At 44.4% G+C, this 26,990-nt stretch overlaps 6 protein-coding genes across 9 annotated transcripts in view; 1 reads left to right on the forward strand and 5 right to left on the reverse strand.

Annotated features, from left to right (window-relative positions):
* Positions 1 to 4,167, reverse strand: part of LOC146300213 (signal-induced proliferation-associated 1-like protein 1) — a 38,117-nt gene extending 33,950 nt beyond the window's left edge. Inside the window, exon 1 of the mRNA XM_084681661.1 lies at positions 3,903 to 4,167. The gene's annotated coding sequence lies outside the window, so the exon portion shown is untranslated. The remainder of the gene's footprint in view (positions 1 to 3,902) is intronic.
* Positions 4,168 to 5,256: 1,089 nt separating this feature from the next.
* gpx2 (glutathione peroxidase 2) lies at positions 5,257 to 6,306 on the reverse strand. Its single transcript, XM_084683326.1, has 2 exons — positions 5,972 to 6,306; positions 5,257 to 5,816 (listed from the first exon to the last, which is right to left on the reverse strand). Exons 1-2 carry the CDS (start codon positions 6,191 to 6,193, stop codon positions 5,463 to 5,465), a joined length of 576 nt encoding a protein of 191 aa, XP_084539452.1. The 5' UTR covers positions 6,194 to 6,306; the 3' UTR covers positions 5,257 to 5,462.
* Positions 6,307 to 6,894: 588 nt separating this feature from the next.
* Positions 6,895 to 10,623, reverse strand: LOC146300215 (ras-related protein Rab-15-like). Its single transcript, XM_084683327.1, has 7 exons — positions 10,351 to 10,623; positions 9,127 to 9,187; positions 8,734 to 8,794; positions 8,453 to 8,530; positions 8,154 to 8,243; positions 7,951 to 8,016; positions 6,895 to 7,852 (listed from the first exon to the last, which is right to left on the reverse strand). Exons 1-7 carry the CDS (start codon positions 10,472 to 10,474, stop codon positions 7,700 to 7,702), a joined length of 633 nt encoding a protein of 210 aa, XP_084539453.1. The 5' UTR covers positions 10,475 to 10,623; the 3' UTR covers positions 6,895 to 7,699.
* A 475-nt stretch (positions 10,624 to 11,098) lies between these two features.
* On the reverse strand, positions 11,099 to 15,611 carry LOC146300216 (protein max-like). Of its 4 annotated transcripts, none has more exons than XM_084681703.1 (4): positions 15,429 to 15,611; positions 13,520 to 13,627; positions 12,540 to 12,663; positions 11,099 to 12,371 (listed from the first exon to the last, which is right to left on the reverse strand). In XM_084681703.1, the coding sequence occupies exons 1-4, from the start codon at positions 15,462 to 15,464 to the stop codon at positions 12,184 to 12,186; spliced, it is 456 nt and encodes a 151-aa protein (XP_084537829.1). In that variant the 5' UTR covers positions 15,465 to 15,611; the 3' UTR covers positions 11,099 to 12,183. The 4 variants fall into 4 exon arrangements, with proteins under 4 accessions (XP_084537829.1, XP_084537809.1, XP_084537819.1 ...); XM_084681683.1 differs by having other exon boundaries at positions 12,483 to 12,663; positions 15,429 to 15,610; XM_084681693.1 differs by having other exon boundaries at positions 12,540 to 12,678; positions 15,429 to 15,609.
* Positions 15,612 to 18,509: 2,898 nt separating this feature from the next.
* On the forward strand, positions 18,510 to 20,518 carry LOC146300217 (hepatic sodium/bile acid cotransporter-like). The gene is made up of 5 exons (XM_084681753.1): positions 18,510 to 18,937; positions 19,047 to 19,251; positions 19,338 to 19,516; positions 19,660 to 19,859; positions 20,020 to 20,518. The coding sequence occupies exons 1-5, from the start codon at positions 18,531 to 18,533 to the stop codon at positions 20,073 to 20,075; spliced, it is 1,047 nt and encodes a 348-aa protein (XP_084537879.1). The 5' UTR covers positions 18,510 to 18,530; the 3' UTR covers positions 20,076 to 20,518.
* A 492-nt stretch (positions 20,519 to 21,010) lies between these two features.
* LOC146300218 (sushi domain-containing protein 4-like) lies at positions 21,011 to 26,909 on the reverse strand. The gene is made up of 9 exons (XM_084681739.1): positions 26,669 to 26,909; positions 25,681 to 25,831; positions 24,630 to 24,821; positions 24,113 to 24,304; positions 23,646 to 23,837; positions 23,181 to 23,375; positions 22,937 to 23,075; positions 22,422 to 22,813; positions 21,011 to 22,325 (listed from the first exon to the last, which is right to left on the reverse strand). Exons 2-9 carry the CDS (start codon positions 25,796 to 25,798, stop codon positions 22,300 to 22,302), a joined length of 1,446 nt encoding a protein of 481 aa, XP_084537865.1. The 5' UTR covers positions 25,799 to 25,831; positions 26,669 to 26,909; the 3' UTR covers positions 21,011 to 22,299.
* Positions 26,910 to 26,990: the final 81 nt, after the last annotated feature.

A 26,990-nucleotide genomic window follows, 5' to 3' on the forward strand; every position in this document is an offset into this window, starting at 1 on the left:
AAACACGAGGCACTGGGCTGCATGGAAAGAATTCCTGTTTTGCTACACGCCGCGCTGCTCCTGAACGCAACAAAAACAGTCGTTAAAGTGGCAGGAATGAAAACTAGCTGAACAGACCTGTCTGCAGATTGATATCCAGATTGAGCAATGACCAAGCCCTGGAACATTCCTGCCGCACTGCCTCTCAGTCTTCTGTCCACGGCACAACAGTGAACCTCTGTGGTCTCCCTATAGGAAGATATGCTGCTCCTGCGTGCAGAGGCTCCGCATGGGGCCTGGGCCTGACTGTGTTTTTAATTCTGTGGAATCCTAGTACTCTGTCTGCTAGTGGGAGGTGGGTGTGGAAGGAGAGGGGAAGAAAGAGAGAGGGGATACAGAGCGAAAGAGAGATGTCTGCTTATCTGATACTGTAGAGACTGACAAACATGTTCAGACAACACAAGATACATCGTCACCATGCCAGCAAAGATAGCCTGCAGCAACACATCACCAGGGACCAGGGTTTCATTACAGAAAGCTATTTTTCTCTCCAAAACATCCCTTCACCCCAAACCCTGAGTGGACGTTTGTCTGGGAGTGGTTTTCCCCAGTCTGGGCTCCAGCTTTCCAGCTTTGTTTGTGTTTTGTTCCCAGAGATGAGCTCTGTTGTGACTGTGGGTTAGGTTAGGGGTTGAGGGTCAGGACATGTCAGGACATCTCTCCCTCTGACAGCTGATGTGACTTCAGGGCTAGCAGCAGGACAGTAAACTGCTCTGCCATGTCCAAAATAACATCACTGTTCCAATCATCTCACACCTGGGTCACGCCTCATATTTACAACCAAAGTGATTTTTCCATCAGTCATCATCAAACCACAACAGTTTCATATATGTGAGTGAGTGGGCTCTTCTCTTTGTCTGTGTGTTTGCTCTGTGACAGTGCACTGAAAGAGATGACATCATCACCATTGTGCGTACCCAGCACTCTGGCTTCTTCCATTGGCTGACAGACAGGCAGCCTCCACCAGACAAAGCCGGAACTGTAGTTTAGCAGGAAACACACAGGAGCTGTCATCATCATCCTGGTCAGCTTTGTCAGGCATGGTCACCAGAGTGACACTCACCCGGCCTCAGGCCATGTCCCAACACGAGCCACCCTCCCCTCATGTCTCTGGCCTGGCGTGTGACACACGTGACTGACATGGCCTCAGTGACAACCAAGGCTCATCCTAACCCTAACCCAACCGCGTCCAGCCTCTGGGCATTTATCACAACGTCAGTTCTTCAGGGTCAAACTATCAGTTTTGATCGGTTACACAGGAAGAGCTCGACCAACTTGATACCAGTCCAATCGGTCTTTCTTGAGGATATTCCAAGGTCTGTTTAGTCTGGCTTTGACCATGAACGGCTACAAAAGCAGCCTCCTGGAGGCTAGGCGGCTAATCGCACAGCACAGCTCATCTCACACTATCTGAAGGCTGTTTAAAAGGAGATAGCGGAGACTGGAACTAACACATATCTTCTTGGGAAGGAATGCCTCATTACATGAACCTACAAACTTTATTAAAGAGATCTAGGGCTCCTCTTTATTTTGCTATTTTTAAATGTCTGATGTTCCCTGTATGGTGTCTTTGAGTGCCGAAAAAGGCGCCTTTCAATAAAATGTCTTATTATTATTATAACAACAGGTTCAACTACCTGTTCATGAATGTAGACAGCCAAGAAAACTTTAAGGAAATTCAATCAATGCTCTAAGCTGCTGTCTTAAATGCAACCTGCCACTCAATGGCTCCATAAACCACACAAAAAGTTAGCTTACGTAATTCATTGCAGACACTTAACATTAAATACACATTCCACAAAAAGGCACTTCATAAAGTGACACAAAGCTCCTCTTGTTGCTCCTCTCATCTCTGCTCACGCCAACCCCTTCCAGCTAGCTCACAGGAAACAATGGAAACCTACAGTAACCCTGATTTAACAGCCAGGAAAGCTGCTCTCCACCACAAAGACAGCACCCCACAACATGACTGTTACAGAGCATGAAGCGCATTCAGAGAAGAAACCATGTCTTGCTCAACTACGAGTGTCTGGGAAAGGAGGGGGTATTGTGAGAGAGGAGCACTTTGCATTTCCTATCAGCCTTGGGGCATTCCTGCCATCAGCATGCTTCCTCTGTACCTTATTTACCCAGAGTTCTTAGGGACAAACAGTATCACACGTCTGATCCACAAATCACCTCCAGAACTCTGAACACCAAAGGAAACAATCATCAATATTGACAACTAAAATACACCAGGGAGTTGTGAAGCTCCCGTCCCTCAAACTGCGACCGGTCTTGTCAGTGGACAGTCACCCCGTGATTGATGACTTTCACAGTTCGCCCTGTTCAGACAGAGGATCTGTGGGCTCCCCACCTCCACAGCACAGATTATTTTAACCTTGAATAATATTTTTGTCTGTAGCACAAATCAGAGACTACGTGAACTATCATGGGAGATTATTCTAGAGCTCGAGGCTTGTCCCTGTGGTGATAGTAAACTGCAGTGTCTGCACTAGATTAATTATAAGAAAAACTCATTAGAAGAGGCAAGGGCTGGTGTAGGTATACATGTTTAACTCCTGGAACAATTTCTATCACCTTATTAACATGATAATCTATTGTTAGACAAAATGTAAAAATGGGAAGTCAAAAAGAGAACAATTGTTGTGTTTGAGGATCTTTAGTGCTTTGTGATTATACCGTAAAAAACACAACAGTTTCATTTCCTTGAAAGGGACGGTAGAACTAAAACACAAGCTCCAAATAAAAACTATCCGCTGTGATTCTCAAAATTGAAATCAGCAACGCGCATGAAAGCATGAAAATATGATAAACGATCAGAGCAGACAGCTAGCACTACTGTAAATATACTGAACGTGGACACATTTTGACAGCTACCGGGGCAGTGAGAAACAGCCTGTCACAGTAGCCAAGTTTACATCTTGTGTCAAAGTGATTCCAGATTTGCCACTGCAGGGAACGAAACATGAAGTTTTTCATTTGAATTCTCATTTTAACTTCTACCTAAAGCCGTTACCAATCAACTCACAAAAAAGTCCAGCACTAAAGGGACAGATTCGCTATTGGTTTCAACTCCTATGATCTGGTAAATATAGGAGATTCCTTAACACTCCTGTCATTTGTGTTTCATTTCTGTCACAGCTATGGGGCCATAAACGTAATCCATAACAATTCATTCCTTTGTACTTGAAAACTTTTGCCATTTTGTCATCGTGGTTCTGGCAAGACATGTTGTATAGGCATGCTTTCCTGTTATTTGACGTGTAATCGCTGTGTAGCCTAATTTGCCTGCTGTCTGGACAGTAGTTACAAACCTAGATAGCCATTTACCTAGTTATATCTACAACGGCCTTTTCCATGTGTTACAGGGCGACATTACGGTTCATGGACACATAACGGGCCCATTGACATCAAAGGATATTTCCAACAAAGAATACAGAAATATTCATGAATCATTGGAAGTCTATTGAAATCCCTTCTGGGTTGACTACAAATGGACTGCAACACACCTCCTGCTAAATACGGCAAGCTCGTGCTCCGTGCCACCTGTGAAACGCTTCACAAAGCGGGACATGGAACAATCCATACCGTCCTTGACAAACGTGAAACACTGTATGAAGGATACAGTGTTACTATCGAGGGGTCTGGTCTAAACACGAGCAGAAAAAATAATGCGCCTTCTAAATTCACATCAACCTTTCACTGATTCCTTCCTTCCCAATTTAGGAATACCATTGCTTGCGCATCATGCAGCCTACACATCCATAGAGTATCCTAATACACACATCAACACATTGTTAACATTTTCGTCGGTGGGGTTTTGACGGCCATATAGACCTAAAAAAACACGCAACACTTACCCTAAATTTGTAGCACGATTTGGATTCACCTTTTCTCCTCTCCCCCAATGCTGGATGTCATGAACACAATACTCTGCGTTTACGTCCTTTTGTTTCTTATGGAAGATCCTTTGAAATCTATACACCGATATACAAGGATTTCATGAAAGATGTTTCAGTCCCAGTTGAAAATCTAAATTGCGCGGGCGTCTTTTTTACAGATGCAACTTAGAAGTTTGATCCAAAGTTCGGGGTTTGTCTGGCTGCGCTATGCAGCTGCTGAAGGGATGAGATCATCCAGCCTTCCCTCACTATGGAGGACTCTCGCGAGAAGGGCTTCATACAATAGAGCCAGCGTTACTGTGGTTACAATACTGCTCACCTGACTTGGTTGATGTTTCGTCTGTCAAGGAAAAAATTTGATTAATTTGCTTTAACTGGGGGAAAGACGTGGAGTACATTTTTTCGTCAACATTTTGTCGATACTAATACCTTACAATCTCAGAATTTCTCTAATGGGCTACTGTATTGGCCTTCGAGACTTCTAATTACCAATCCACACAATCAATGATCTTGTAAACCAGGCTACCTCTGAAAGGATGTAGACTAGCTCTACGGATTTGGACAGGAAGACGATTATGAACCATCTTATTTACAGCACGTATCTTGCCTTGCGGCTGTCCTAACAGACATGTCATTAAGGATTACTCCGCAGTGCTCAGTTAGGTAGGCTGACACAGAACCCCGACTCAGAAAGTCCTGGATGGGTCAACAGCCGTCTGAATAGAATAACTAAACGTGTTAATAAAATGTTTTCCATGGACAGAAGTAGTGTGTATTAATGACATTAGTAGAGAAGCAATGCTTCTGAAATGAAAGGCAAAATCAAGCTGAAACTTGTGGATATTGTTGCCATACTAAACCAAATCCCTGCTCCAGATCACACAATGAGCGAGAGAAATATTTAGACACACACCGAGATAAAACCTCAACACTGCACACCTTTCAGTGATCTCTTGGAAATTCTCAAGTAATCTCTAAATAGACGTTTAACTGACTCCTTGTCTTCCTACAAGCAATTTTCTAAATTAGAGTACAACCATTATTATTTTTTGTATGGCCTACAGAACATTTGAAATACCCGGTTTGTTCCTGTTTCTCATATTAAGAGATAAAAGTATTCACACAATTATTTGTCAGTTAAAACCATCAGTTAATCTGTAGCACCATCTGCTGGCGAGCCATAGGCAAACGTAGAGAAATGTATTTATAATACGAGGAGTATTTAAAACCAGATGTTAAGATATCTGTTGAATAGCATTTTAATAATGAGTTATATTGTCAAATACAATAATAATTGAAAAACAAAGCTTCTAGCACTAACAAATGTTTAATCTATAGTGGCATCCAAATCTCAAGTATTTACAAGGCATCAGATAATACTCACATCATAGTTTAGAACATTACCCTCATTTAGTAAAACTCAAAAAGATGGATGTCACTATTTCTAAATCTATTATAGATGTGATGTCATCATGACTGGGCTATTATGGATGTGATGTCATCATGACTGGGCTATTTTCAGGTCTTGGTTAGTCTCAGCAGTCTTTGGATGTCGGGTTCGATATCAATGGTGGGAAATGTCTTGCTGTATCTCTTAAAGGGCTCTCCTTCCGGCCCAATAAGGAACTTCTCAAAATTCCAGGAGATGTCAGTTCTGTTGACGGGACTCCAGACGAGGAACCTGGGGTCCTGGATGAGGGAGTGGGGGTCGTCCTCGGGGTAGGGAAGTTTGTCTTTCAGATACGCAAAGACAGGATGGGTGGACGTTCCGTTCACATCACACTTCTCAAAGATGGTGAAGCCAGGCTGGTAGCCATCTCCTGGTCGGACAAACTTCAGCGAGTTCAGGATCTCTCCATTACTGCAGTTCTCCTGTAAAAAAAAAAACAAGACAGTATGAACGTGTGTAGTCAACAGATACTGCATTATTAAAACTCCTTATGTGGAGGATTAAGGTGAATGGCCTTATAGACAAGACACAAGAAGGTTTAATTTGACCTTATAGACACTCCAGTCTCCTCACTGACCTGGTAGCCAAACTGATTGCAGGGGAACCCCAGAACCACCAGCCGATGAGGGTACCTCCGCTGGAGGTCGTTCAGCTGGCTGTAGTCCCGGGTGGTGGTCCCTCAGAGAGACGCCACATTCTCAATCAGCACCACCCGCCCCCTGAACACGTTGAAGTCCACCGCATCGCCCTCCAGCGTTGTGGCTCTCAGGTCGTAGAAGGTCTTGGCGATGAACGTCATGGCGATGCTCTATGGCGATGCTCTTCCTCTAAACGCTGCTCTTCCTCTAAACTGACCAGGAAGACAAGCAGGGACTATACAAGCCTGGGAAGCCCGCCTCCGGCCACCCCCCTCCAGGCGCCTGCCTCCGGGCACCTGCCTCCGGGCGCCTGCCTTTACACTGGGGAACTGCCTCCCCGAGGGTCAGGTTGCTGGGCAGGTAACTGATACACCATTGACATACTATACTCTCACTCAGACTGAAGTAGACAGACTCGTGTTTCAGTTTGTAAACCCATGCATGCAGAACATCACTTATATACACTCATAAGGAGGCAATATAAAACAAAGTAATCTCATTTTGAGACATATTTATCTGCCTGTATGCATTACCTTTACATTAGGGTATTAGAGCAATGGAACATTTGTTCTCCAAGTTTCTGAGGAACATTTCTATAACATAACCTGTTAATATGTATATCATGTCTCGATCAAAGGCATTGAAAAATGTATTAACATCTATATATTATACTGCTTTTTGGTAATTCTATTACCTGTATCAGTTTCTAGCTATCAATCATTTATCAACTAATTACCTGTATTCTTAGAATGTGATCAAATATGAATGACTGCTTCAACTATCTCTCATCAGACCCGGGCCTCACTCAAAATCTATTCTGGTCAATCTTGTAGGCTAGTGGATTACAAGGTATTGAATTCAATTTAAATTAAATACAAACTTTTATTTTGTATCCCAAATGTACAAAACCGTTTTGTATCAGTTTCACTCTTTTAAACATCAATTCACTGCAACACTGTGTAGCACCAAAATAATCCTTGAAAATAGCAGATCAGACAGCAAACTAACACAGCATGTTGAGTTGGATGTTCTACTTCCAGCTAGCAAGACCTGCATCCCCCCAAAAATACAATAAATCATCAATTAAAAAGAATCTGAGTATTATAAGTGACTGAACCATCATAGTTTGATAATGATTGGCTGAGTTTGGTTTCACGCGTTATTGGTTAAGTTGGGTTCCCACAGTTTGATGATGAAATCTTGCCCTCATGAAATCTAACCATCGCAACTCACCTCAAATGGAAGACAACTTGTTGTTTAATAACAGTTGGTTTCCAATTATCACTCATATTAGGGAAAGTGGAAACAGTTATAAAACATTTATCAAATGAATACATTTCAAAAATACATTACAGCAACAAAAGTGGCCCACTTTTGATATATCAGTAGTATCATAACATCGTCATCAAAATAACATCAATAATATCAAATGTCATCCAACTCCACTAGCCTGTCAACAGCCCTTTCCATGCTGGTAGTCCACAGACAGTCCATGGACTATCTGTCAACAGTGAACAACACAGAGAAGCTCTGTGGGTGCAGCTTTTACAGGTGAACAAAACATCCTCATATTACAAACGCTAGGCTAAGTCGACACTTATCAGAATAGGGCAGTGCAACACACCCTCCGCCACTAGGGGGCAGCGGTCCAGAGGAGGGTGACCCTGCTAGCAGGTGCAGCCCTTCTGAGTGGTAGTTTCCACGTCTTTTCCTTCCTCCTCCTCCAGGGCAGCCAGGTCGAGGTAGTCTCCTATGGCCTCCTGAAAGCTGTACTGTGTTCTCTGACCCTGCAGCACCTGCTCTGTCAGCAGGGTGAAGGCCTGGGGAGGACAACACACATGGAAACGTTACAAAAGCCGTTTTCCAGGACGCTGTCGATATCTGTGGAGTGAAGAAGTTGCTTGGTCGATCGGGTGACCTCGGTTATGTGATGGTTGGTGCAGGCACTTGTCTCAAAGAAGGACATGTCATAGGTCTTCCCCAACTGCAACACACACAAAAAGAACAACGTACTCGACGACAACAACAATACAAAGTGGTTGGCTGCCACAATAAGGAATGTGTGATATCAATCTATCCAGGCTAGTACAGTTGCTCAAGCAGTGGAAGGGCAAAAACAACCTGTCTTCCTTGTTGTGTTGCCACCTGTCTCTTGTCTTCCCCGTCAGACTTGTTCCCCACCAGGATCCTCTGCACCCTGTCAGGGCCAAACTGCAACACAAGCACACACTCAGGGAGGGGTGGATACACCCGCACACCTGTCACTCAACAAGACAAGTTGAACAAGGACACAGACAGTTTAAAGAGGAAGAGGTCACTCCCAGGGAGGAAAAGGGAGAGCGAGTAAGAGATTGCAAGTGGTAAAAGAGAACGAGAAGAGAGATTGAAGAGAGTCTTCTCTCAGCGTGGGTCAGCCTCACCTCGTCCACATCACTAGCCCACTTTGCTATGTGCTGAAAGGACTGAGCACAGGTGACGTCGTACACGAGAATGATCCCCTGGGAGGCATCAGAAGACAAGACATATGATCCAGTATTATAGAGACATGCATTCATAACCACTGCTCACATACTGTCCTAACCATACTGTACTGGTTATATACTGACTTACCATGCTACTGTCCACCCTACATACTACTCATCATACTACATACTACATACCATCCTGAATCGTCACTACAATGCTGTCGGTGTGAGGGTACCTGTGCCCGCCTGTAGTACTGCTTGGTTATGGTCTGGTATCGCTCCTGCCCAGCGGTGTCCCTGCATCAACACAAACAAACATCTCAGTACAGCTCCGTACAGCTCCGTACAGCTCCGTACAGCTCAGTACATCTCAGTACATCTCAGTACAGCTCAGTACAGCTCAGTACAGCTCAGTACATCTCAGTACAGCTCGGTACAGCTTGGTACATCTCAGTACAGCTCAGTACATCTCAGTACAGCTCAGTACATCTCAGTACATCTCAGTACATCTCAGTACAGCTCAGTACATCTCAGTACATCTCTTTGCTAACAGAAGAGCGAGGGAACAACTTGCAACTGAGGTCGTAGCAGCTGCTAGCGACACAGCTGCAGGGGTTTAGTTCACTTACCATATCTGAACTCGTACTTTGAGGCCGTCGATTTCCAACGTTTTCATCTTAAAATCCACTCCTGAAAGTCAGACAAAACAATCATTCAAATAAACACATTCAACAGATGCGCAAGCCAAGAGCACAGTCTCACAAACAGCTCCAGGGTGGTTTACTCATTGAAGCCCATTGTCGTGGGTTGCTTGGAGACATCCTGTTAAAGATCCTTTAGTAACTAAGAGAGGATAACATTAAATCACACTGTAAGACTCTGACATTCAATAGTTGTTATTTACAGCTGTGTTTTCATCCGGAGCTTAGGAACAGGGATTCTCCCCAACGTGACCTGAGTGTGTATCAGTAAGTGCTGGGAAATCAACCCTGCCCACCACTCAACAGCACCATCACGTAGTGGAGAGGGGTAACACAAGTAACCCAATTCAACTGCGAATAGAGAGCTAAAGGACAAGTGAACGCCTTAGCCAATCCAGCTGTGTCGTCTTAATGCAGTGTTGCTAGCACCATCAAATATCATCTTCACCTGGCGCGACATCCATTTATGACTCTTAAACGTAAACATGAAGTCAAATCAGGAATGAGGCAACAGGCTGACGTCCTCCTGATCTGATACACCCCCCTTACACCCCAAGAAGACTAAAAACAATAGGGGTTTTGTACATCAGCTTATAGTTCACAGTTTAACACTCCAAACAAAGCCACAATAGAAATCACTCCAGTCCTGTTTAACTGGGCCACCATGGCTCACTATGCCACTATGTGGAAGAAATTGCTGTAAAAACAAGATCATGGTGCATGTTTGTGCCAGTCAGCACATACTTAAACATGATAGTGGTCAGATGAAACAATTGGAGGAATTGGATTCTCTCCATCACTTCCTGTTCAACCACGAACCCCTTCCTTCGTAGTGTAATTACCGGGAAGACTCACTTAACACTGTCTCAGAGCAGTGCCTACTCTAACACACTCAAAAAGTACAAGAACAATTCTGTTGAAGACAGACCCTTTGTGAATGTCTTAGGTGACTTTTGAAGACCATTTCATCATGTGTCTTTGTAAAGGTCAGAACCTTGTCTCTTCACTAAATAAGTATGCAGTCATAGTTCCTTTGGCAATAATTGAAAACACAAGAATCCACATTTGCTAGTCACTTCTTAAAATACCGTTCATAAGTTTCTCTAACTGAACAATGTCCCTAGCGATCAGCCCAGTGGACATCTTTCTTACCGATGGTAGAAATATGCGACGGGTGAAATTCATTATCCGTGAACCTGCGTATTAAACATGTTTTTCCAACCCCCGAATCTCCAAGAATCAACAACCTCACTAAAACGTCGTACTGTTTAGCCATAGTTCACCTAAATAGTGTAATTAACAAAACTTTTGCGTATCGCAGATGGCATATTAGCCAAGGTAGCCTACTCGTGGATTTTCTGTCCAGTGTTTTCACATCTTAGCATCATCGAGAACTTGAATGGGGGCGGTGGCTCCAATATTTGCTGTTCACTGAGACTTAAGAATGGACCTGCCATGATTCTAAGTGGGCGGTCATGAGTTAATCGCCACTGAGCTAAACTATAAGGAACGATAAATAAAGGGTCATTGTCCATATATAAATCATTTGCTATTACAATTTTTTGTTATCAATAATTTAAAAAATACTTACCGTTTCTGCTTCATGTCTATATGTATGTCAAGAGAAAAGTACACATTGTAGTTTCATGAGTTGCACTTCTAATTAGTCTAAAGCGTACCTGCATAGCAATATTATTTCACAATTTCTCACTTGGATCAGGTGATGTCAGCATTTCTCTAGTTATCAGTTATTATTTCATGCAAGTATAAAGATCAACTCAACATGACACGCTTGCATATTTGTCATTGTAGCCTATGACAGTTCTTTCATTTGTAGTAGTCTTACATCAGTTGCCATTTACAATTTACACAGGCCTTGCTTCACAAGTTCAAATCCAAATGAACGAAAAGGATAAAATAGTTTTTATTTATAGTCTCATAGTAAAGGTATGCCTCAACTTGCAAGACAATTGTTGGCAGTATGTACAACATACCTGTAGTTTCCATGGAATGGAATAAACAAATATATCTATAGTACACACTTAATTAACCTCTGTAAAATTGAAAAACAAACATTCCCAGGACAGGCAAACACTTCGAGTTTTTTTTCTATGTAGATTTGACAACATTTAAGAGTATACTGTTCAGTCCTGCACACTGATATGGACCTTTTTTTTTTCCTTTCACAAAATAAATCAATACCCTTCAACTGCACTGTGTAACGTTCCATATCCATCTGGGAAATTAGCTTTATTATCTTTTTGCTTTTTTTGTGTAATATCCCCATTCCTTAGAAAACCAAAAAGGAACAGCTGAACCTGCAAAGTGAGAATATATATTAAACGAGAAGCCAACATGTTAATCCACTTTTGCCAATTGATAAATCTCAAGCTAAACACCAATATAGAATGAAGGATGAGAAATACATTTTGTTCTATCACTTTAAATATAGGGATTTGATTACACAAATAGTTTAAAGACAAAATCTTCTGCCAACTACACTGACTCAGGAGGGTAGCATAACATGTATTTTTTTCCAAAGCAACTTCACATTCTTTTGTGGAAAAGTACAAATATTAAAAAGGTAAACTATTTCAAAGGACAATTTGTCAAATGTCTGTAAGTGTCCAAACTCTTTGAACAGGTTCGTTTAAGTTTTTCAAAACAAATCGGGGTATTCATTGTAGCTAAACTAAAGCAGTACACCTTGTTGCATCCACATTTGATTATGAACGATTATGAGGTTATAAAAGCATAAAGTCCTTCAAAACTGCAGAGCTGCCTCACTTGAGGGGTGTTGAGGGTTTTTGCGGAGTGACAGGACACTAGCCAGGTGAGGAGACAGGTTGAAGCACGTGGTATACAGAACCTCTCTGACATCACCACCTGGCGCCTGGACTGGCATGGGAAGGCTGGAGAGAGACAGCTGTCAGGTAGGAGGAAGAAGAGGAGGAAGAGAGTCTCTGAGGGGGGGGGGGGGGGGGCCTAGCTAGGCTCCACCCGTAGCTTCTTCCTGGTGGGCGGGTCTTCTGGCTCCGAGTCGGAGCTGGAGTCTGAGCCCCCATCAAACGCTGACACGGCACTTCCCTTGGGGTTGGTGTACAAGCTGCTGTCTGGAGACGAGTAGCTGGACTGGACCTGAGTGTTCCCCTTGGCCTTCTCCAGGGCCCTGACTGCCAGCCCAACACGGACCACAGGACACAGGTTAGTCTCTCCACAACAGCACCAACATCACAGCTAGAGTCACAACCACCACCACTGAACATAGTAATTGTTCTACCTACCCAGTGGTCCCTTGCGAGACCTCTTGCCCAGCTCCAGGCCCCTGGCTAGACACTCACCCTGCTGCTCCAGCAGTGCGTTCTGTTTCTTCAAGTCGTCTATGTCCTGCTGGTGGGTGTGGTTTTTCCGGCGCATGTACTGGATGTACTCTGTGGCTTGGTCTAGGATCTGAGCTCGGGAAGCCTGTTTGACAGATTGCTGTCAGCAAAAATGACAAACTAAAGCATGAGGCAATGTTGCGTCGAGTCCAATATTGTCAAAGTTTCAGGTTCTACACATTCAAATCATTCAACAGACATGTCTATCAACCAGCCAAGCCAAACACTTAGGACACACTACAATAAACAAAACATATTCCAGATAGTTATAAAAGCAGTGTCCAAACTATAAATCAATCGAGAACAATCCTAAGCTTGAAAGCAAAAAGAACCCTAATATTATATCTCCAAACCTTGTTTATGCCCTGAAATTATCAATAAAATACCACACAGATAAATGTAAGAGTTCAGACTCCTTTGTAAGATTAGGAAATAACTAGGGGTGGGGGGAAAAAATGTATTTGCGTTTGCGATTCATATCAATTCACAATTATTAATTGTTTAAAATATGTATTTTATTTTATAACAATTAGTTCACTAAACTGCAAGAAAAACAATACATTTCAAGGTTTTGATGCATGGGAATGACAACACTTAACTGCCTATCACAGTCAAATAGAAACAAGTAACACTAAAGTGGAATCAAATGTAAGCATATATTCAATCGAACTTTGATTAAAAAATCGAATCATAAGATACCAAAAGATTCCCTCCCCTAGAAATAACCATATTTTCTAAATTGTTTAACTGAGCTTACTACATGTTTACTTTTCAGCACAATGTAACAAGGTAGAGGGCTGGTGCCTGGGTGCTGAAACAGCCTGCAGACTGGATGACGTGTATCCTAACAAGCTCTTTAACAATCCAACCATCAAACACCACAACACAACCTCCTAAACCACAACCAGACAGATGCACCATGCTGTGCACCTGATACTCACCTTCTCTCCTTGCAGAGCAGGCACTGAGTCCCGTAAACTGTGGAAACTGTCTTTGATATGATCCCTGCGTTTACGCTCCAGTGCGTTGTGATGGGCCCGTTTGTCTGCCTGCAACACAGAGTGTCAGCTTCGCTTGAACGGGGACCATACATACAAATATATAAAAAGGTATTAAGCACAGCAGTTAACGTATTTTTACACAGCTAACTGGTCATGGAAAAAAAGAAAGGCGTGCAACCAGATGACATCTTCATTTGGAATGGATAGTGGACATGTAATCTAGGCTAAAAATAAGGATGTACACCATTCAACTGAACAGTAAAGGATGCATAATATGACACAATCTTGTTTGGTTCACTATCCACAGACAAATGTAAACAATATGAGGATCAACCAGTGTTTTATAGTCAATAACATTAAAGCTTTGGCCTTTTTTAGAATAGGAAGGGGCAAACTGAGTAAAGCGGCACAAAATATGACATAAGAGGGAGCAATATCCCTGCTCTGATCCCGAGCTGGAGATCCAGCTTAATCAAAATGGGGGAGGGGGATGGAAAATCCAGGCAGGTCAAAGATTGGATAGCAACACACACAGGCTGTAATTTGACCAACACTATCAATGCAAACAGACCTTCTGTGTTGGCAACACTCATCAAATGACGGTCCAACAGCTCTTAAATGTAAAAAAATAATGACATGGTTCACTGCATCCTATGTTTGCCATATATGTGTTTAAGTGAGTGGTCTAAATTTGCGAGTTGCGCAACTAGACAAAATGTGTGATTAGTACTGGTATAATGGGGACACGGTGTGCATTATTTTGTATCACTGACAGACCAGTAGAGAGTGCAAAACAGCAGGTCCCCGAGCCCTATATGGCATTACCTGACTCGGTAATATGCACAGCAAGCTAACTAGCTACATGTAATAGGGAGACCCTTGCACAGAGTTAGGATCGTAACGAACTAGTTTATATCTGGTCTGTCACTGTTCCTAACAAGTATGAGGAAATGTATGAAACCAAGGAAATGGGTGATGTTGCCGATCTAACCATAGCTAGTCTCGCTAGTATGCTAAATTTAGGGCGCGCTTAGGCTTATGCCATAAGGGGGTTTTGCGATGGGATGGGATTACCCTTTAATGTGTACATTTTCAGAACTAATCAATGTAGTAAAACAAACGGCCATGACTACTGGAAGAATGTAAGAATAGTTTCAACCTCTATTGCACTTCGCCTCACAGAAAACAGGTCTTTTAAACAGCTTGTTCTATTTTGTAAAAGGGCTTGCTATCTTGCTCATTTACAATCTGCATTTCTAGATTGACCTTGTCTATAGTAGCCTGAAGTTAGTTACCTAACTACTATAGTAAGTCTATTAGGTAGAGTAGTAGCAAGCAAGAACTAAATAGCTTGCAGTCTAATAGTAGTTGCCGGCATCAGTTGTACTGTACGGCTATCAATTATTAGTTTTGAACGTTGGCTACCTAGAGCGAGCTTCATAGCTAGGCTCTTTAAGCGGGTCTAACAGATGGGCTAACTAACCTTGTATCCATGCTAGCTGTGGCACAGTAGTTATTTTACATGTGTAATTGAAGCTAGCTAACTAGCCAACTTCTCTATATTAGGCAGGTTAGGTATTTCACGTAGATTTTTCACTCTACCTGGCAACTAAAACGCAAAGTGTGTTAACGTGTAGCTACCCATTTCTTCCCGGTCATTTAAGATACTAGTAGCAAGCTAAATGGGGGCCGCTTGTTCTTGAAGCCAGCTTGCTAGAAACGGTACGGAAAACAGCTACCAGATCCGAGACACACACAGCTAGCTCGCTAATGTTAGCTAGCTTGCGCAATTCAACTGTGAAAACCACGTTTTTTTTGTGCACTCGTGGCTAAAGAAATAAACACATACGTCACTGTCGACTTCGATGTCATCGTTGTCGCTCATTCTTCGAAAAGATGTGTAAGAAAATAAAACTAAATGCTGTTAACAGTAAGAGCTCAATTGGAGACCAAAAATGAAATCAACAACTATGCGACTTCGCTAAACGGGAGAGACATGACGAGCGAACCATACCTTACACGTGATTCGTCTACACGTGGACACTTCAACGTGTACAACGCATGCGTGCCAGCGAGGTGGTATGTGGGAAGTGTAGTTTAAGTTGCTTTCTCGTTGTATTTCTGTAATAATTGTATATAGAACTATATTTCCCAGGAACATTTATGAATTTGACAAACGCTTTGAAACCGTGGTTGTGTTCCAGAGCTAGCAACTTTAGGCTCGTTAACTTTAGAAATATTGGGACACATTTTCAACAATAATATACAGGAGTGTTATATAATTCGATTTTAATCGTTTATCATTGTCATTAAATCTCTTCTCAGAATCTGAATCAGTCTCGCTTCGACGCTCACCTACTGACACGAGTAACATAGGCTGGTACACACATTGTGATCAGCGCTCTCCTGACGATCAATAAGGCTGACCTTCAGAGTTAACGGGAGCAGAAAATGTTAAAAGAATGAAAAAAAAAATGTTCTGACTCCAATTATTGGTGTGGACAATTACATTTTTCCTAACATCGGTGGGGACATGTCCCTACATCGGTGGAGACATGTCCCTACCGTCACACCCTAAATTCACGCCTATGGTCACATTCCTAAATCAGCAACCAGGGCCCAGGAGCCATGACCTAAAAATATCTGTCGAAATATAAATTATAATACAAATCATGTATATTTTTACCATTTCAATCTCGCATAGTTTTATTGTGCCTCTGTCTAACAATTGTGTGAGTATGAAAACTGTGAAAGGGCAACACGAGTCCATTCCTGGTAAAACACAGTCAGAGGATTGGTTTAATTGTGGACTGCCTGTGGACACTAGTCTTGTGAACTGCCCCCCCCCCCCCCCCCCCCTGCATCAGCTGACACGCAGGATGATTTGCCAGCTGAGCACACTGGTTTCCTGATGTTGCCGTGCATGTGCACCCAGGCTCACAGAACTCCTACAGTGAATACAGACAAAACAATTACTGGATTTTTTTCTCCACTGGAATGCAAGCAACAGTGCAGAACAAACTGACTTTAAGAGACTAGGAGAAGATAATCGTAAAAGTTATACACTGTGCATGTCCTTATGAAGCATGATTTTAATATTGTGTCATGTAGGATGTGTTAATGCCAACAGCTTGTACTTAAAATGTACTGTACACATGTATACAACCAGGTTTCCAGGTTCAGGTTTTAGAGAGGTCTGTATCATAATTTATGGTCATCATATCACCAAAGCCCGACCATTAGATTCTTAACATTAAAGCTTTTTTTCCTCAAGAATGACTCCCAATTATAACCATCGGCTACCTCCTGTTACGGTTAACTGCCATTCATGACCAGTTTGAAAGTGCCATGAGAATATTTAGCATTTTTACTACAACAAAAAGACAGGGTATGGTTTTCAAGTGCATTCCATACAATCTCTTCACATGAGTAACTTCTAGATTAAGTCATAGTTAGGCTCTTTGACATAATCTGTAGCAAACTGTTGGAGATTGGGTCAAAGAATTCACAGCACAGGTTTAGTAATCTGGTACGCTGTCTGTCCTGAGAGATTATACAGTAGTCAAGAGTCTCTGGTTTCCTGGGAGACCAGTCACCCAGGCCTCCTTTGAAAGGCCTGGCACCACTGCTAGGCAGGAGCATTGAGCTTAGCTTATTGCGTAATATTCATTGAATGCCTGTTTACACGCGCATGAATTCAGGCCAAGATGAAAAGCCTTTTACGGTGCCACGGCAACAATTACACTCTGTCCCCACAATCAGATGCTAACTGGGGTTTCCCACGGTACTGTGGTCCAGCAGAGACAGACACCAGCCAGGCAGCGCTGGACCTCTGGGATGTGATGATAGATGAACCCTAGAACCACTCCAGAGCTGTTTCTGCTGGTGAACTGAATAATAATCTAATGATGCCAAAATGGAGAAACAGACGGGAAATAGACTCATCTTCTCGTATACTACGTTTCATACGTGAGTATTCATGAGGTGTGTTCATACCTGCATGCATGTCCCCCTCCTGTCATATGACTGCTCTACCATGTGACTGGGGTTCTTACCAGAGAGCAAAGGGGTTAGAAGAGAGAGAGAGAGAGAGAGAGAGAGAGAGAGAGAGAGGAATGTGAGGCGGGATGAAGAGATGTGAGTATCAAAGAAAGAGGGAGAGAAACAGAGACAGAGCCTCTGTTGAACTGACTAACTGGAACATCACAAACTTGTACACAATGAAGGTAAGAAACTTTATACACTTCTGCCTTGCAAGGGATATTTTCAATATAGTTACATTTTGTATGTTGCTTATCTTAATTTTGCTCAATTAATGGCGTTAACTTATAAATGACAGTTGTTTTACCTTCCCTAAAGACTGAAGCTATAAACATTGTAAAACGTGTTTTTTTATGTTTTGCAATGACTGTACAAATGAGAAAACGTGAAAAAACGTCTTTTAAGTGAGAAGTGGAACTTTTTGGGGGGACAAATAAGATCAACCTGACTCTTGATACCTCCAGTTTCTTGACATAATTATGCTTGACAGATAGAAAAACATATTTAATTCAGTTACATTTAAACACTTTTAATTAAAAGGAACGTGTATGTGACATACTTTGAAAAGTAGATTTTCATTAAGTATTTCAATTAAATGTATGCATCCATCCAAAACTAAAGTAACTCAGTAAAATATAATAGACCACTCAAACGATCAATCTTTTGAGCTCTTATACCAGCTGAAAGTCACAAGGGAACTTTACGTTATTTCTCAGAAACACCAAAGGCCATGCAGCCTGCAAATGAGTGACAATGGTACACATTTATAGGAAGTTCCAATCCTCCCATGCGGTCCCTTGAGATCAGCAAGGTCACTTAATCCCCATAACATACCTTGTTATTGGTTTGTTTCCTACCATTCCTGCCTAAGGTGTGAGCAGCGTGATAGCATCAAGAGTTCAGACTGGGGATGAACGGCACCATGAACCAAACCAAGGGACTTTACAGAGACAGCTATGGCGTCTGGAGAGGTGACAATGTCACACACAACGTCTCCTCTGGTTTCCAGTCCCCCTTCTCACCTGTCATGGACACGGCCATCAGTGGAATCACCATCATCATCCTCTTCATCACCATGGTGTCCCTCGGCTGCACCATGGAGATCTCCAAGATCAAGTATCACATCCTGAAGCCTAAAGGGGTGGCCATCGCGGTGGTGGCCCAGTTTGGCATCATGCCCCTCACCGCCTTCAGCCTGGCAAAGGTCTTCCAGCTGGAGCCCATCGAGGCTGTGACCGTGCTGATCTGCGGCTGCTGTCCTGGGGGGAACCTCTCCAACATCTTTGCCCTGGCCCTCAAGGGGGATATGAACCTAAGGTAACTCCCGTTGTTTGTCTTGAGATGATTGCACGTGTTTCCACCTGCAATCAAATGTTGTTGTCACTAGATGTTGTCTTGACCCTTGACCCTTCCCCCCCCACCACAGCATCGTGATGACAACATGTTCCACTGTCGCAGCCCTGGGCATGATGCCTCTGCTGCTCTTCCTTTACTGCCAAGGGTTCGACAACCTAGAAAATGCTGTTCCTTACACTGGAATCACCTTAGCTCTCATCATGACATTGGTGCCCTGTGCCATTGGCATAGCCATCAACCACCACAAACCAAACTACTCTCCAATCATCACCAAGGTGAGATTCCATGGTCCTGTCATGTCCAAAATCCGATTTGAGGGTTTATGGGTAAACAGTGTTTGATTGGAGTCAATCCTTCGCAGGTCGGTCTAAGCATCCTATTGGTGGCCTCTGTGGCCATCGGGGTGATGTCGGGCATCACCATTGGTGGAACAGTGTGGGTGGTGCTCTCACCCAAGCTGATGGCTGCAGCTGCTCTGATGCCCCTGATTGGCTACCTGCTGGGCTACTTCCTGTCAACTGTCTTCAAGGTTGATCATAAGTAAGCGTTCATAGGGCTGCATCCAACTGAGGAAAGAGTGGAATCTGACGCTGTATCCCCCTGTTGTCGAATTCAATCGATTCAACCCTGAAACGTTTGACCCCAACACATGTTTGATGACCAAACAACTCCCCAACATCCAGATGCAGAAGAACCATAGCAGTTGAGACAGGCTGTCAGAACATCCAGCTGTGCTCCACCATCCTGAAGGTGGCCTTTGCCCCCGAGGTCATCGGACCCCTCTATCTGTTCCCCCTCATCTACATCATCTTCCAGGGTGGAGAGGCCCTGCTGTTCATCCTCATCTTCAGATCTTACCAGACGTTCACGCCGCAGGCTAAGGGTAGGAGCCACAGCTGTCAGGGTGACACAGGGGAGAGCTCTGCACCGTGAGCCTGTAGCAAACAGCTCTGTAGCAACACCCTGCAGATGGAGGGAAAATAAACTACATACCATCACTTTCAGTTCACTCAAAATCTTGTGTTTTTATTTCTGTCCTTCAGCAAAACCTGTGTACCTGGCAGTGGATGGGAAGCTGCAGGAGGTGAAGTTGCCTTAGGTTCAGATCAAAATCCTGGGAACGTAGGCCCCAGAGGGCAGTAGGGCTGACAGAACAAGGGCCCCATCACCCGCACCCAGGGAATTTAGGACCCAGAGGGCATCGGACCTGACTGGCCAGGCCACACCAACCACGCACCAGCGGTGGAGAGAACAGCTCAGACTGAAGGTGGATCCAAACTGTAACCCTGGTGGGCAGCTGCTGTGCCCACACGCTTCACTCGTGTTCAGGCTGCACACTGCAGTGGTACTGCAATACTACCTTTAAACCAGCAGTCTTCAACCCTGGTCCTCAGAGACCCCTCGTCCTGCATGTTCTAGACATTTCCCTGCTCCAACACAACCAATTCAAATGAATTGGTGGTTATCAAGCTCAGCAGAAGCCTGGTAACAACCAGTCATTTAAGATCAGGAGTGTTGGAAGAAGGAAACATCTCAAACATGCAGGACAGGGGGTCCCTGAGAACCAGGGCTGAAGACCGCTGCTTTAAACCAAGCTGCTACATGATAAAGCCACTGCAAATTATGAGGGATGAACACAGTAACTATAAAACGTCTATATCAGATTATTTTTTACTTCTGACATAATTGAACACCAAATCATATTAACATTGAATACATCAACTTACATGTCTCGGGATAGGGCACCAGAGATTCATAAATTGTTTATAAATAAATATCTTTAGAGTTGTTGCTGTTAGGAAAATGTTCATGTTTGTAAGGAAAATGTTCATGTTTGTAATAAAACTATCTTAAACCATCAAACCATATATCGTTACATTATACTGTACATGCACAATACCTTGTAAATGTTAATAGTACCAAATTCTTAAATAATTCCTTGAGGAACTTGTTTAGAATGCCATCTAGTGTTTGGTCTAAGACAGTATTCTCTAAAAGGGGATGACCAGCAGGTGCAAAACACAAGGGTCTCACTTACACATCTCCAATCATGTTTAATCTAATTATTACAGGGTATTTACAGAGTTCAATTAACTTAAAACTTTGTACACAATATTACAATACAATCTCGACACAAAATGCACTGCTCAGTCCCAAAGGAAACCAGGCAACTCACAGACAACACCAAGCCTCTGTACAATAATTACCTGCTTTTTATTGTACGATTAACCAAATAAATGTTACGGTCTCAAATGACATACGTGCTGAGGTCTACAAATGTTGACAGACCTTTCTAACAACATCCTTTTCCAAACCTTTTGGAAGCATCAAAAAACAACGGCTGATCAACAGCATTCAGGACATGAATATATTAAATACTCAAATTTTGTGTTCCTATCTATACTTAATTAGAACAGAATTTCAACAACCTGAATAAATAAATTCTACAATATCTTCAGGTGTTCATCACTAAGCCGAGGAGGCCAAAAGCTGACATTCATTTAAAATTAAGAAAATTGTTCAACTAATGTATGTTGTTATTAACGGTACTTGTGCATAGAAGTGGATCTCTAAGGCCTTGGGGGGGGGAGTGAGTATGTGAGGTGTGGATGAGGACCCTCCAGCCACAGTGAGGAGACTAGGAACACAGTCTCACAAACACCACGGAGTGAAAAGGAGGAACACGTGACCTCACCGTATGAAACAATACTCTATAGCATTCCAGCCGAACATGTGCAAAGCAGGGTTAAAGGGTTCAGAAATGTGAAAAGCCCAAAAAGCAGAGCGGTGGAAGGACAGCGTCCTCATCTCACAAGGAGGAGGAGGAGACTGGCTGAGGGGGCGTGGCCTTTGTGCATCATGTGAGGCTACACATGGCGTGCTGCCGACTTGTGTGACAAGATCATCCGAGAGTGAATTAGTGATAAAAATGTGTTTACAATATGAATCACAGAACACGAATGGACAACATGATAACGGATAAACAGCAAACCTGTCAAAATACTCATTTTTTCTTCTTTCCTGACGGGATAACAACCATTTAGAACCTAAGCCAACAGGTCAAACTAGTGTGTCAGACATCAGATGTACATAGTAAGGAGTCCTTAGAAAATGTTTGAAGCATGTATGTACACATGGCGGCTGTCCAGTCAGTCCTGCCTGTGCTGGGCCTCCTCTCAGGACCCCTGCCTGTGAGCAGTCAGTGTTGACAGCAGCTGCATCGCGGAGGGCTGGACCGAGGCCGGCCAGAGGCCACCGGGCAGCAGCCAGTGCTCTGGCCTCTCTGGGGCAGTGGGGGAGGCCCAGAGAGGCTGCAGGTAGCCTCAGACCTCTTTTAACAAAGGCATATCTGCAGAGACAAGACATACAGGATGGTGGGATTAAACAGCATCCCTGTGTGACTGCTCCTCCTTTCTGGTGTGACTGGGGGTGCTGGAGTACTTACCGTCTGAGAAGTCCATGTCAGCCTCCAGGAGGGGCAGGCTGTGCTGCTCGCTGCCGGAGGACAGCCTCCTGAGTGAGGGTGGGGATGAGGGAGAGGCTGCTTGCTCCACCCAGCAGGAGGGGGAGGACGGGGAGGGAGAGGGCACAGGATGGACCACCACCATCTCTGAGTGCTGGGAGAAGCAGGGGGGGCCGGAGGTCCTGGTGTCTGGCTGGCCCTCAGAGAGGACGATCTGGACCCGGGCCTCAGAGATGAGGCCTGTTGAGGTTGGCGCTGGTTCTCCCCCTCCTCCTCCTCCGCCGCCACAGACAGCCTCCTCGTATGAGGGCAAGTTCACCTGCACCCCCTCCACCATGATGGACACCGGCTGGCCTGACACACCATGCTCACGCCTGGACCAGCGACCAATGACAAACGTGAGAATTAAAACCTGTCAGAACAGGTGCAGCTCACCACAGCCTGTGCTGCGTCTCAGATACAGGAGATAGGGGTGCGTTTGTTTTAAGGCCCCTTACCGGCTGTGGTGGAAGGACTTGAGTCTGGGCTGCAGCAGGACGAACAGGACGACCAGCAGCAGCAGGAGGGCGACCGAGCTGGCTGTGGACGCCACGATGGACAGGGTGGGCATCCCCAACGGCAACGCAGGGTTACGCTCTGTTAACCAGCAGCCAGGAGGCCAATCAGCATCAATCAACATCCATCAGCATCAATCAGCATCAATCAACAGTATCTGACTGTGTTATTTGGGTGGCGTCGTACCCTGGTCCAGGAGACAGCTGATCTGCATGGGGCCGTCCCAGCCCCCATCTTGGCAGGTCAGGTACTTGTAGTCCCCCTTCAGGATGAAGCCCTCTTCACAGAAGTACTCGATGACCGTGCCGTGGGTCAGGCGCCGGCAGGGGGCGGGGTGGCAGGAGTAGCCCCCGTTCTCTGGTTCCAGAGGAGGAAGACACACTGAACAGGGGAACAAGACAGCACCGTCAGACGGCAGAAGGAACCCTCTACAGACACGTGGAAATGGGGGGGTTGTGGACATGAGTGAGAAATAGCAAACTAGGTAAATAGCGAGAGAGAGACCAAGTGATGGAGCAAGACAGATAGCACGAGAGCAGACAAAATAATGCTGAGTTCAAAAAAAGAATACAGGTGTGTCTTAGTGTTCCATCACTGCATCTGCATATGTACTACTATAAAGCAGGCTGTAGTGAGGCGTGAGGGCCTCACCATCACTGCGGATGCAGCGGGGGGCGTCTGCAGACCACAGGCCCAGCGGGGAGCAGGTGATGGTGGAGGGCCCGTCAGCCAGGTATCCAGGGTCACAGCTGTACTGCAGCACGGTGCCCACAGGGATGGTGTCTCTGGCTGGCTCTGCCAGGTGGATGGAGCCGTGCTGAATCAGGAAGGGCCTCACACACCCTGGGAGAGGAGACAACATCCAGCTCAGTACTGAGCTAGTTTCTTCCATTTTTTCTCAATTAGTTTCTCCATGTCTTCCATGAAGGTTTAGGTTGACTGAGGGGCAGTTCTGTGGGCGTATGGTGAAGCCCTCTGACGCATTACTTGTTAAAAGGGCTATACAAAGCACATTTTATTTGATGATTATCAGCTCCTGGTCACCCCTACGTTTTGACGACATTGTGTTATCTATGTTATCTTACTGGTATTTTATAACCACTAGAAGAGAGATCCACCTTGGCTGACGCAGCTGATCTGCATGGGCAGGTCCCACTGAGCATCTTGGCAGGTCAGGTACTTGTAGTCCCCCTTCAGGATGAAGCCCTCGTCACAGAAGTACTCGATGACCGTGCCGTGGGTCAGGCGCCGGCAGGGGGCGGGGTGGCAGGAGTAGCCCCCGTTCTCTGGTTCCAGAGGAGGAAGACACACTGAACAGGAAACAGCATCGTCAACCACTACTGCAAACCTGCACTGTGCTTCAAAAATCCTTTAGCACACAACTAGAACAGGATGAGTATAATTAGACCGGATGAGTTACGCTACCCATTTTGGAGCAGAGACAACACAGACTTAAAATGCCTTTCAAGGTGGACTTCAGCCCACAGGGGTAAGACAACCAAGGAAAGTGCACTCTCTCAAAGCAGCACATTTCCACCCACTCAGAAAAACAGGTGTGTCTTAGTGTACCATCACTGCATCTGCATATGTACTATAAAGCAGGCTGTAGTGAGGCGTGAGGGGAGAGGGCCTCACCATCACTGCGGATGCAGCGGGGGGCGTCTGCAGACCACAGGCCCAGCGGGGAGCAGGTGATGGTGGAGGGCCCGTCGGCCAGGTATCCAGGGTCACAGCTGTACTGCAGCACGGTGCCCACAGGGATGGTGCCTCGGTTGGTCTCCGTCAGGTTGACCCAGCTGTTCTGGACCATGTACGGACGAACACATCCTGGAGGAGAAGAGACATAGCTTCGTGGTTAATGCCATTATTGGGATTGGGGTTCTACTAATACTGGTGTTCCTTGAGGGTTTAGGCTGGTTTAGGTGCAGTTCTATGGGCATATGTGAAGCCCTCTGTGGCACTGCTTTTAAAAAGGGCGGCACAAATGGGAAAATGTGTCCACATTTTTCACTGGTACTGTACATCTGATTTCATTGGGCGTAAACCTAAAACAGAAAATATACTGGTAGCACAACCATTTAAATGTATATGATTTCAGCATCAAATGACTAACGTATCATTAATTATGACAGGGTGACCCATTTTTCATCTTCAGTTATTGAAAGGCTTATTCATTATCAACACCAGGATGCTGAAGGTCTTTCAGACAGGATTCTTGTTAACACATGCAGGTTGTAGGAGGTTTGTTGTTGTCAACCACAATGCTGAGGGGCATTGCTTCATTCTGAGTGGGTTTTCTTGAATACCCACTCAACAGGAGCGCTCTGAGGCTTATGCAACAGTCATGAGTCACACAGCCAGTAGGAGCTGAGTAGGAGGAGAGAGAGAGAGAGACGGAGCGAGGTCGAGAGATTGAAAGAACATCATATCAATTGCCTCACTCCCACTTCTCTAACATATTTTTCTCATCAGCTCTGATGGGGAGAGTGTGCGAGGACACTACACAAAGGTGCAGTGCAACTGACTATTGTGTCAGCGTGCGTGTTGAGTCAACAGGTGGGTTGAACATATGCCATCATCCCTCCCACTTCCAAAGTGAAGCCAGGTGCATGGCAGTAAACAGAGGCATTTGTAGATCTTGTCTTCAACTCGAATACAGTCCTGTGATTCTAGATGTCCCTCTTACCTGACCCGTGTCCGGTGGAGACCACTGTCAGGATAAGCAGTAGAGATAGGTGCCGTCTGTTAACTGAATTGTGGGGCCCCAAGGCCTTTATCGCTGCCTCTAACATTCCATGGCACATCTTTCACTTCCCCTACAGCGGAACCAGCTCAACCTAGAATAACAGAAAGAGTGTTTCCATGGCATGTCAGAACACTTACATGCACAAATATAACTCCCCACTTCCTGATCGTTCAAGGCGGACACTGCTTGACAAAGGCGATATGTACGCTATAATTGGCTATATTTACAGATACACGGAAACAACTCGTTCATATAACAAAATCTTACTGTTAGCCTTTGTAATGCATCATTAAACCTATGCCTAAAATAATTCACATTTTAAGCCTGGAATTGCATGGTTGATAGCTAGCTAAATTCAATCCGGAATAATGCGAATTATTACTTTCTAACGTTAACTTTAGCTGTCTTGTTTAATGTTAACGTAAAACAGTCATTAGCTGCCTTTACACAGCTAACAAGCTATGCTATATGTATAGCTATATTTTTGTATAATCGTCACCAACAAGCCGGGGGTAGCGTTAAGCAGCTACTTACCTAGCTAGCATGAGATTTGTTTTAAATAATGAAAATGAAGTATTTTATCAAGCCATTTACTAAGAGCAAACGCGCGTACACACCCATGTTCTGCTACCTAGATAGCTAACAAACGTCGCTGTAACACAACGACCATTTCAACCAGGCCAAATCTAGAGGCCGATCGTACGATGTTATGTTATGGGTGGCTTTTAGCTACGTCGTTAGATAGCTAGCTAGTTATTCCAATGATAAAGAATATTACCTGGCAAGTCAAGGTAACTAAACCCTGTCAGATAACAACACACAACAAATAGCTAGTTCTAGCTAGCCATCGTTGATAGCTATCAAATATTATGAAGGTGGAAGCATCTCTGTTGTTAGCCTAGCTTGCTAGTCGGAGTAAACGGCTTACCCACAACACACCAGTCAACCTTCGGACCTCGGATCCTCCACCCAGTCTTCCGAATAAAACCACTTAGTCACTGATCCATCTCGCTGGTACCACTCTTGCGCACCGATTGACGTCTGTATATTCACAATGTGTTCAATTTGTTCATTAAAATGACTGATGATCACCACCAGCTAGCTAGAAGAATAACGATCAGTACACCGCTGCTAGCTAGCTGGCTAGTTGTGGCTTCGCCCTGCTGGGCAATTTCGATGCAGTGCTTGACTCCCGACGTCCGCCGCTAGAGGGAGTTGAACGCCGGGGTTCGCTGCCTTCTCGCCTTCTG

The sequence above is a fragment of the Hypomesus nipponensis genome, chromosome 3 (assembly GCF_054491055.1).
Source record: "Hypomesus nipponensis isolate SF chromosome 3, ASM5449105v1, whole genome shotgun sequence".
NCBI classification, from domain to species: domain Eukaryota; kingdom Metazoa; phylum Chordata; class Actinopteri; order Osmeriformes; family Osmeridae; genus Hypomesus; species Hypomesus nipponensis.

Excerpts from the sequence above, each read along its gene's own strand:
- LOC146300215 (XM_084683327.1), bottom strand. The coding sequence starts at position 10,474 with ATGGCTAAACAGTACGACGTTTTAGTGAGGTTGTTGATTCTTGGAGAT. Across the intron at positions 9,188-10,350 it reads GTCGCATATTTCTACCATCG|GAGTGGATTTTAAGATGAAA; the intron begins GTAAGAAAGATG and ends TCTGACTTTCAG. Across the intron at positions 8,244-8,452 it reads GGGCTAGTGATGTGGACGAG|TTTGGCCCTGACAGGGTGCA; the intron begins GTGAGGCTGACC and ends CTTGTGTTGCAG.
- LOC146300216 (XM_084681674.1), bottom strand. The coding sequence starts at position 15,464 with ATGAGCGACAACGATGACATCGAAGTCGACAGTGAC. Across the intron at positions 12,679-13,519 it reads CTGCTCTGCAAGGAGAGAAG|CAATCTGTCAAACAGGCTTC; the intron begins GTGAGTATCAGG and ends TTTTGCTGACAG. Across the intron at positions 12,372-12,482 it reads GTCTCGCAAGGGACCACTGG|TCAGGGCCCTGGAGAAGGCC; the intron begins GTAGGTAGAACA and ends TTGGGCTGGCAG.
- LOC146300217 (XM_084681753.1), top strand. The coding sequence starts at position 18,531 with ATGAACGGCACCATGAACCAAACCAAGGGACTTTACAGAGACAGCTAT. Across the intron at positions 18,938-19,046 it reads AAGGGGGATATGAACCTAAG|CATCGTGATGACAACATGTT; the intron begins GTAACTCCCGTT and ends CCCCCACCACAG. Across the intron at positions 19,517-19,659 it reads GTCTTCAAGGTTGATCATAA|ATGCAGAAGAACCATAGCAG; the intron begins GTAAGCGTTCAT and ends CCCAACATCCAG.
- LOC146300218 (XM_084681739.1), bottom strand. The coding sequence starts at position 25,798 with ATGTGCCATGGAATGTTAGAGGCAGCGATAAAGGCCTTGGGGCCCCAC. Across the intron at positions 24,305-24,629 it reads CCGCTGCATCCGCAGTGATG|TGTGTCTTCCTCCTCTGGAA; the intron begins GTGAGGCCCTCT and ends TTTCCTGTTCAG. Across the intron at positions 23,838-24,112 it reads GATCAGCTGCGTCAGCCAAG|GGTGTGTGAGGCCCTTCCTG; the intron begins GTGGATCTCTCT and ends CTCCTCTCCCAG.